We start from the raw sequence: 9684 nt of genomic DNA, 5'->3' as shown, positions 1-9684 counted from the left end.
ACCATTGAAATCGTGTTTGTAGACCTACTTTGTATAGACTTGGTTTGTATGGGAATTATGTCACCGCTTTTCTTTTCTTCAGCCATTGCATGGACTGATTTGTGTTGGTTGATTTTGTTTGCAGCTTTATTGTTTCCAAAGCCACAGGGGTTAGGTTTGTGGGTTCCAGATTTTTTCAAACACCAGGGTTTGTTCTTAATGCACCCTTGGTTGTGGATTGTACGGTGTTGAGTGATTTTAGGGTTAGTTTTGGGAAGAGACATGTCGGAACCTGTTCTGATGCCAAGATAAAGATAAAGTGTTTAGGGTTTGAATTGTGTATATTATTCTTCTCCCTAGGAGGTAAGTATATAGTTGTACAATATCCCACATAATAGAAAATAAGAATCCCAGTTATACAAGAAATCAATTAGAGGATTACATTCCTAAATTATGTGGTTGACTCATGCCAGCAGTTCGTACTTAGATTACATTTCACTGAAGAACACATTTCTTACAGAAAGGGAGTTGTTACTAGCAAAAATGAGATCACATTCTTGCTTATAAGATCACATGGTTTGATAAACCACCACATGGTGCCTTAGTGGTTTGGGGACGAATTCCAACCCATATTTCACTTGGCACATCTTGAGTTTGATTTCTGGCGTGAATCACATGATGATAGCCAGGGAGGTTGAAATGCTCTTCTTGGCTAGCAGAATGATGAACTGACGTGACGAAATCACCCGTTGATTCCTTTTTAAAGAAGAATATCACATGGTTTGATAACATTTGTGGGGGCAAGGCATGGAGTCTTCTAGTTGTTGGGCTTCGGCTCTCCGTAGTTCACGCACCAAAAGAAAAAACCTAGGGTTTTCCTTTGTATCTCTATATAAGACATCTTAAAGCCAACAAAATATATCTGCTCAAAGAAAACACAACAAAAGATAAGGCTAGTTGTTTGGAAAAAAAAAAAAAAAAAAAGAACTGCTATGGAAGTCGGCGCTGACTTTCCACCAGAAAAACGAAAAAAAGTGGATGATGACTCCCAAATGAGCGTGAGAAGATGGGAAGACCTGCCTACGGACATATGGTTCAAGATTTTTTCCAGCGGCAGCTCCGAATTAACGAAAGCACTTGTTCGTGTTCGTTGTGCCGCCATTTCTAATACGCTGCGTTCGTATATATGCAATAATTCTGTGCTTTGGAGTACGCTTGATTTTTCAGTCATGGAAATAGAGCCAGTTTATGATTCTCCGTCGGTTCTGAGTGGTGTTTCAAAGGCTTTATTAAGTCTCGGTCAAGGAAACGTGACGACCTTAGTTTCCAGTCCCTACTTGGGTGACGATGCCTTCATCACCTGTGCTGCTAAAAGGTGCGTAATTTGGCCACATTTTTTAATTATTTGCAATTTTATCGTCAGTAGATGGATTTTAGGGTTTTAATGAAGAGTACAAATGGTTATAAAAAAAAGGGTTCTTTGGATATAGGCCCTTGAAACTCCTATTTTCCAAATAAAAACCTATCTAAATTTAAACATTCAAATAAAACCCAAATTTCAACTAGCCTACCATGTAGACAAATATATGACCAACTATTACAGTACAATTACAACTTATGCCATAGAATCCTAATTTGGTCAATAAATGTTATTACTCATCCTAATTATGATGAGCAATTAAATCCATATGGATATTTTACCTTTCTTGTATCATAAATATTAGCAACATATATAAATTAATTTACCAAATTTAAAAGAGAAAGACAATCTTGTACGGAAAAAATAATATTGTTTGAATTATGTGATTTGTTACATCCCGACCCGGGGCGGATCACTTCCCAGGCCCGACTCCACCACCGTAACACGATATTGTCCGCTTTGGGTGCCGACCACACCCTCACAGTTTTGTTTCTGGGAACTCACACGAGAACTTCCTGATGGGTCACCCATCCTGGGAATGCTCTCGTGCGTTACTCGCTTAACAATTGGTATCAGAGCCTAACCCTGGTCGCGAGTGTGCCGACGAAGACGTCGGGCCCCTAAGGGGGGTGGATTGTGACATCCACATCGCACAGGGGAGTGATCCTTAAATGTATATTCTCATCCCTACCTAGCACGAGGCCTTTTGGGAGCTCACTGGCTTCGGGTTCCATCGGAACTCCGAAGTTAAGCGAGTAGCGCGCGAGAGCATTCCCAGGATGGGTGACCCATCGGGAAGTTCTTGTGTGAGTTCCCAGAAACAAAACCATGAGGGCGTGGTCGGGGCTCAAAGCAGACAATATCGTGCTACGGTGGTGGAGCGAGCCCGAGAAGTGGTCCCCCCCGGGCCGGGACGTGACATAATTACCTACATACAAATTAATTTACCTACTTATAAAATATTATACTAATAAACCTGCATTTTGAATCATGTAATTACCTACATACAAATATTATACTAATTTACCTACATTTAAATTAATTTACCTACTTATAAAATATTATACTAATTTACCTACATTTAAATTAATTTACCTACTTATTAATATTATACTAATTTACCTACATTTAAATTAATTTATCTATTCCAAAAAAAAAATAGTGATATTAGATAATGTTCGAATGTTGTGGGTTTGTGCTTGTAGGCAATTAAATAAACTTTTAATCTAATGCACATAAATCATGTAGGTAAATTAGACCATTTTGAAAGTAAATTAGACCCTTTAAATTTTGGTTTGATGTAATAGGTAACTTAGACTATTTTGTAGGTAAGAATTGTGCAGAACATATAGCTTTTGTTTTGTGTATTAGGGATTGGAATATTAGCCGAAGCTGTTTTAGGTTTATTGTTGTGTTGGTAGGTAAATTAACTTATATATGTAATGCACAAAATTATGAAATTAGTATTATTATTTTTCAATTGGCACGTTATAACAATTTGAAAGTTAATACATTGAATATACAATGAATGGCATGATTATTTTGTAAAATATATATAATTAATTAAATGGATATAACAAGTAACTGATCCAAAAACCTCATCCAAGTATTAATAGGGGTAGTTTAGGCATTTGAAAATTACACAATTTGAAAAGTCAAACTTAATTAAAAAATTTGTTTAGTTGGAGGCTAGTCAATGGACTTTATTCAAGAAAACAAAAGAAGATAGGTTTTAGTAGAGGAAAATATAGTTTCAAGGGGTAATATCAAATTTTCTTTAAAAAAATGGGATTATTAGCTAATGTTGCTGTAATTATCATCTACTTGTTTAGTGATAATACTCTTGTATATCTGTTATCGCTTCAGTTGAAAGTATAACCAGGAGTCTTGTACAAACTTACTTCATCTGATGTACCCTTGGAATTTAAAACACATAACCTACTAGTATAGGAGATATAAATATACGATAAAAATGTAGACCTTGTTTAGTATCTCGAATTGAATTGAATTAGATGACTCAAGTTTAGAAGAAGAATGGATGCCAACTTCAAAAGTTTAGTAATCATGGAGTACGGCTAATCTAGTCTCAAGTTGGACAAAACATGCATGTTCATTTCTTCACTCGATATAAATATAATGAATTATCAAATTCAATGATTCTAAACACCAACTAATGCCATACAAAGATAATGATAATCTTGTGTACTCACTAGTGTGTATTCACCTTTTGGTTTTGTTCAATGATATTTTAACATGTGTTTGATTGTTTTTAAAAATATGGACATGTTATTTAATTTTTCTTGGACTTAAACAAAGGAACACTTCACATATTTTAATTGGGCCAAAATGGTCTTAAATAGTAGTACACACAGATAACATGAAAAATTGTTATGTCATTGATATTTGATTGACATGTCATCAATATTCAATTTTGATTATTTCAACAATAAGAATTTGATTTTTGATTATTTTAGTGGATCGTCTATAAACTTAGAAGATAATTTGAACAAACTCTATAACTGTGTATTGACAAGGTGAATGTCTTGCTGACTAATTGTTTTCCTGAACCAATCTCATGTAGATGCCTAAAGTTAAAACGACTGGTTCTTCCAAGTTGCTTCGCAATAAGCGACACTGGAATATACGAGTCCTTTCGCTGCTGGAAAGACCTCGTGTCGCTGACAATATCTCCCAATAATACAAATTTCCCGTACCTGTTGGAGCAGATTTCCAGCAACTGTAAAAACTTCAGTGAACTTAAACTTATGGGTACTTGTCATCATGGCTTTGCTTCAACCCTAGTTGCATATCTTCCGAAACTGAAGGTTTTAAGCCTCCGGTGCACAAAGTTCACGAGTAGTGATTTACACACTGTATTGGATGACCTAAAACAGCTACAAGTTCTCAATATTTCACATTGCTTCTGGATAAAAATTAATTGGATAATTCTTGACAAGGCTTCTCGGTTGCAGAGTTTTATAACATGCATGCAATCCGATCGTTGTATCGTTTGCCGAGTTTGTTACCAAAGGGACAAGGAGGACAGGTGGCATGAAGATGAGGTGGACTCCCTTGCTTTGAATAGATGAATAGTTACTATGAAACTAATAATGTTGAGGTTTCAATTTAAATGAGATGGATTGTTTCTTTTGAATATTAATTTATGGAAAATAATAGTATTTTCAGGTTTATTAATTATTTGAGTTTTCTTGTTAGGTTAGGATTTGAGTCGTATTTCTTGCTTATTAGAAATTAAGATTAGTCAAAATGTAATCCTTAATTTATAGTTGTCTTAGCATTTTCGTTTCTTTATTTTTTCTTTTAATAAAATAGATTTAAATTTTTTTTCATTTGTTCGTTAGAATACTCTAATTTTCACTTCCTCAATTTTTGTTTGAACTCTACAATCACCATTTAAGGATATAGTCCCATGCACACTTATTCTGAAACTGTCCATATACGAGTACTAGCACAACAAACACAATTGCACCATCTCAACTGAAGAAAGTTAAGATTTCATCTTAAACTAGTTAACAACAACAAGATTAACCAAACTTCGTTTACTGCAAAGTGTCTTAACATTTCAATATGAAACAATACTCTATTTCCTCTCATAAACAACAAAACCCCATCGTGTCATCACTTCCCCTCCCCTTCTTTGTACGCTCCTTATATTTGACCAACGCACAAATATAGATTTTCTAATTTTCTTGGCGCAACATCCAATTTCCTTGTCGACAAATTTACATGCATTGCATGTCCTTGAAAAGTTAGTAGATTTGAAGAACAAGCAAAGGGTAATCTTATGAAACAGGGAATTATCTAGGATTTTTTTTTTCCTTTTCGAAGTGTCCTCAGTTTAGTTACACAATTACATTAATACCCTTTGCTAGTTTCCCTCTTTCTTCCGTTAAGACCGTTAAAACCTACCCAAGTACATAACGCCACACTTCAGCTGAAGCTCTGAGAGAACCAAAAACCCAGTTGATATATTTCCGGAGAATTCATACATATTTAGATAGTAAAAGCAAAATGGCTTTTTCTGGTGATTTTGGAATCTCTGCAATTTTTGGAACTTGCCCTTTTAAGCACCACCACTCTCTGGGAATCTCTCTCCAACCCTCCAAGGTTTGTATTTTCCCCCTTTTATTTTTGCTTCTTTTTCTGCAAAAGATTTGAAATTTCATGCATTTATCCAATTGGGTTTCTAGATTTATCTCCAGTTGCCTCATACATTGCTGGAAATTCGCAAGTCTTGTTTACAATTTGATTTTCTATGGCTGCTGGTTCTGCTTTTTCTGTGTTCTTGTCGTTGTTCTGTCTATTTATCCTTTTAATGTCAATTTATGAGATTTTAATATGAAAAGAAACATTATTGGATGGAAATATTAAGGCAGCAGCTATGTAGGTGTTTTTTTCTGGAAGGTGAATGGTGGGACAAAATTTTTACTGCTTTCATTATGTAGGTGCTGAGATTTTGCACTAATTTTCCCTGCTGTCAAGTAAATTTTAGAAATTTGGATTTGACTAGTTTTTCAGATTTCATTTGAAGAATACCTAAACCGGGAGGTTTTGGAGTAATGCATAGCGCCTGATTCTTTTGTTTAGTTTTGTTGTGCAAGTGAAAAGATCTGCTCATTGAGGAGGAAGAAATACATGAATGGTGTTTGGATTTATGATAAATTGATTTCTGATATGTAATACTAGAGGGGGAGGATGTAGCCAAGTTGATCAACCTGCTTCAACTTTTTCCATCCCTTCGTCTTCCTTGCTAACCAAATTCCTTGCTCGAAAGGGGGATCTTTTGATCACTCTGGTAGCCCCAAGGCACTTCTCTTTCGGGACCTGAACTACTGGACTTTCGGTAAAAACACGCTCGTGTGTTTAATGAATTCGGTTGTATTAGATTGATCAAAAATCCCCCCAAACACCTAATGTTGTCATAAGGCTTCAACTGCAAGGATGTGATGTTTCCATGCACGTGTTTTTTCTAAAGGGTAATGCTAGGGAGACTATTTGCAAACTAGATGATGTGTTACTAATAGAAATAAGCACGTTTATCAATGTTTAAACAATAAATCAATCATCAACTTCCATATCCTTTAGTTTTCAAAATTTAGTTTGCAAATTGAGTCTCCCTAGCATTACCCTTTTACTGAAATATGTTGTATTAGATTTGTGAACAATCCTCTCAAACACCTACTGCTGTCATATGGCTTCAACTTCAAGGAACGGTTTATATTTCAGGTCTGATGCTCTCTCATATATATGCAGGTAAAATATAACGGTTTCAATGGCGGAGGTAGTTTTCCTGTGATGAATCAAACGTATTTCTCAAATCTAATTTGCTATAGCTCGAACTCGAAGTGTCACTATGACCAATCATTTGGAATTGAAGGAAACAGTGAACTCTTTCCGGGACCTATAAGCCAAGAAACAGAAGGCCTTCTCCTCAATGCTCTAAACATGAGCTTTTTCGAGCGCTTGAATTTGGCATGGAAGATATTGCTCCCTTCACCACCGACACGAAGGACTTCCAATGCAAAGATTGCAAAGCAGCGGTTGCAGATGATTCTCTTCTCTGATCGATGCACGGTAACCGATGAGGCGAAACAGAAGATTGTGAGCAACATTGTCGGAGCTCTATCCGATTTTGTGGAAATAGACTCGCAGGATAAAGTCCAGCTTAGTGTCTCGGAGGATCAGGACCTAGGCACCGTGTACTCTGTTACAATCCCCGTTCGGCGTGTGAAGCCCGAATATCAGGACGAGGATGATGTTGAGGGCATACCAAACGACGAAGACATGGATACAGGGGGCATGCAACAGATTGAGGAGAGAGGGAAAGACAGAGAAGGGGGCATGCAATAGATTAATCTTTTTGTAGTATTTTTATAGATTAATTTATATAATTTTTTATAGTATTTTTATAGATTAATTTATAATATGAATGGTTCTGATTATAAACATGAATTACTATGAATCAGCAACGAACACTTTTGAATAAGAACTACTATCACCTTTTGGGTAGCCAAGTATCATTCAATTGTTAAACCTAAAATAAGGAGGATAATTGGAGATGATTCCATGCCATGCATCTTGAATATTCTTTTTTAGTACAACAATATATTTTACATTAAGGGAAGGGAGAGTTCGGCTAAGCCACACAATGAACAACCTAATTTGGTATCAAATTCGCTATCTTGAATTGAATGTAAAAAATAAATAAGTAAAGAGTAGTAATAAATTATAGACAATGAAAATGAAATGACACTTGTACCTTATACTTGACAGAAAAATGAGAGAATGATTCGATTATGATTATTAACAGACTCCACCACATGAATACGATTAAGGTTTTTTTATTTTAGGGTCATTTTGATCTGGTCCCTAATCAATCTAATTGTTAGACTGAAACCTTGTTTGTTTAAAAAAATTCGGCAAAAAGAGATATTATAATGTTCAGAAAGCATACATAAAGACTTAGATTCCAATGAATACGATTCGTAAGAAACTATTCTTGTGTAAGAAGGAATCCTCATAAAAGAAGGGAAATCTAATAACACAAGGGAACCGAAGTAACTTCCTTCCTAGCCCTTGTGGGACTAGGGTTTCTAAATTCAGTTTGTATATAATTAGAAGAGATCAACCTCCTGAAGCCTCTCTGATTGCTTAAACATAAGAAACAACGAAATTACAATGGAGGTGGTGGCCAGAAAAAGGAAAAGAGAAACAGCAATGGAAGATGTTGATTTTCGAAGATGGGGAGACATGGAACCTGACATATTGAGTGAGATTTTTAAGCGTCTCGGCAGAATCTCAGATTTAACTTCAGCCATTGCTTATGTTCGTTGCAGTGCCGTTTGTAGCACATGGCGTTTGGTTATTCTTGACTACTCCTCTCGAGTTTTTACTACACTTGATTTGTTAAGGATGAAAATAGATTTCATCCCAAGCCAATATAAACCTTATGTTTATGTTACAAGCAGGTCCGATTTGACACTGAGTCGTGTTTTGAAGGTTTCATTGGGTTTCAGTATGGGAAACATAACGAGCTTATTGTTTAATCGCAATTTATATGTCCCCGACCATCTCTTAATTTATGCAGCTGAAAGATGCCCTAAGCTGAGACGATTGGTTTTGCCAGATGGAACAGAATAACCAAGACAGGAATGTGCAAGGCCCTCGGCTGCTGAAAAGACTTTGAATCGCTCACGATTCCTGCCCTAGAAGATCCTCAATACCTCATGAAGGAGATTTCTAAAAAACTGCAAGAATTTAAGGGAACTAAAGATCATTCAGGGTGAGTGTACTAGACTATTCGCTTCAACCCTAGTTTCATCTCTTCCAAATCTCAGCGTCTTAAGCCTCCAGTGCACGAAGATGAGAAAGGAGGCCTTACTCGTTCTATTGGGAGGCTTACGCCACCTGCAGGTTCTCAACATATCGCATTGCCTTGTAATTGATGCACCTACGCCTCGTTACTACGAAAAAATTCTTGACAAACTTGATCCGTTTACTCTTAACATGGCTTCTCGGCTGCTAACATTTATAACCTGCACGCAATTAGATCAATGCATCATGTGCCAAGGGATTAGGGTGGATATGGGGATTATCAAGTGGTATAAATATGAGGAAGGGCTTTGGAAACAAGATGAGGTCAACTCCCTTTCTCTTTAATTAGTATATTTTCCGTCGCTGGCTACGAGCCTAGGACATCAATCAAGGCAGGCTCCGGCAAGAGAATAAGATTGATGAGATCTAAGTTCAAGAAGTTCGGCCACTATTTAGCTAGGTCTGGTCCGCGTTTTTGTTCGTTCGTTTATTTTTTGATTCAAGTTCATCGACTTTTTCTCCTCAAATCTTACCCCCATAAAATCAATGTTTGTTCGAGTCGATTAGTATCTTGTTTGGATTGTTATGTGTTGTAAGGAAACTGAGCAAAATATGCTTTATAAATGAATTTTTGATACAATACTCAACTAAAGCCTGATTCATTAACTTTTCGTTCTGAAATAAATCAATTCAAACTCATTCGCATATTTACTTCTCATGTCATTCATGTTGTATTTGATTCATTTACTTGTTTCTCCTAAGCAATAATAGGCTTCCGAAATATCAAATAAAACCATATCTTACAAATATATCTTTGTTGTGTTTCGCAATTAAAAATTAACACAACCGTTTAACTAACGTGTTATTATCATGTCAACTCGTTACATATTGCGATTCGAAGAAGGCTTTAGTCAAATAGTTTCAAGTAAAAAACAAGCATGGGCGTTTGA

General features: G+C 36.0%; 3 protein-coding genes across 3 annotated transcripts; all 3 read left to right on the top strand.

The window, feature by feature from the left end:
* The first annotated feature begins 599 nt into the window (after window positions 1-599).
* On the top strand, window positions 600-4829 carry LOC125474114 (F-box/LRR-repeat protein At3g48880-like). Its single transcript, XM_048577551.1, has 2 exons — window positions 600-1354; window positions 3981-4829. The coding sequence occupies exons 1-2, from the start codon at window positions 972-974 to the stop codon at window positions 4486-4488; spliced, it is 891 nt and encodes a 296-aa protein (XP_048433508.1). The 5' UTR covers window positions 600-971; the 3' UTR covers window positions 4489-4829.
* Window positions 4830-5323: 494 nt separating this feature from the next.
* LOC125474113 (cell division topological specificity factor homolog, chloroplastic-like) lies at window positions 5324-7395 on the top strand. Its single transcript, XM_048577550.1, has 2 exons — window positions 5324-5527; window positions 6674-7395. The coding sequence occupies exons 1-2, from the start codon at window positions 5432-5434 to the stop codon at window positions 7268-7270; spliced, it is 693 nt and encodes a 230-aa protein (XP_048433507.1). The 5' UTR covers window positions 5324-5431; the 3' UTR covers window positions 7271-7395.
* A 703-nt stretch (window positions 7396-8098) lies between these two features.
* Window positions 8099-8560, top strand: LOC125474217 (F-box/LRR-repeat protein At3g48880-like). The gene has a single exon (XM_048577651.1). The coding sequence runs from the start codon at window positions 8099-8101 to the stop codon at window positions 8558-8560; it is 462 nt and encodes a 153-aa protein (XP_048433608.1).
* Window positions 8561-9684: the final 1124 nt, after the last annotated feature.

Source organism: the organism of the source record quoted next, unplaced genomic scaffold (genome assembly GCF_019419815.1).
Source record: "Pyrus x bretschneideri cultivar Hongxiangsu unplaced genomic scaffold, Pyrus_bretschneideri_v1 Contig12, whole genome shotgun sequence".
Classification (NCBI taxonomy): domain Eukaryota; kingdom Viridiplantae; phylum Streptophyta; class Magnoliopsida; order Rosales; family Rosaceae; genus Pyrus; species Pyrus x bretschneideri.
This window is presented reverse-complemented; position numbering and strand designations above follow the sequence as displayed.

Excerpts from the sequence above, each read along its gene's own strand:
- LOC125474114 (XM_048577551.1), top strand. The coding sequence starts at position 972 with ATGGAAGTCGGCGCTGACTTTCCACCAGAAAAACGAAAAAAAGTGGAT. Across the intron at positions 1,355-3,980 it reads ATCACCTGTGCTGCTAAAAG|ATGCCTAAAGTTAAAACGAC; the intron begins GTGCGTAATTTG and ends AATCTCATGTAG.
- LOC125474113 (XM_048577550.1), top strand. The coding sequence starts at position 5,432 with ATGGCTTTTTCTGGTGATTTTGGAATCTCTGCAATTTTTGGAACTTGC. Across the intron at positions 5,528-6,673 it reads TCTCTCTCCAACCCTCCAAG|GTAAAATATAACGGTTTCAA; the intron begins GTTTGTATTTTC and ends ATATATATGCAG.
- LOC125474217 (XM_048577651.1), top strand. The coding sequence starts at position 8,099 with ATGGAGGTGGTGGCCAGAAAAAGGAAAAGAGAAACAGCAATGGAAGAT.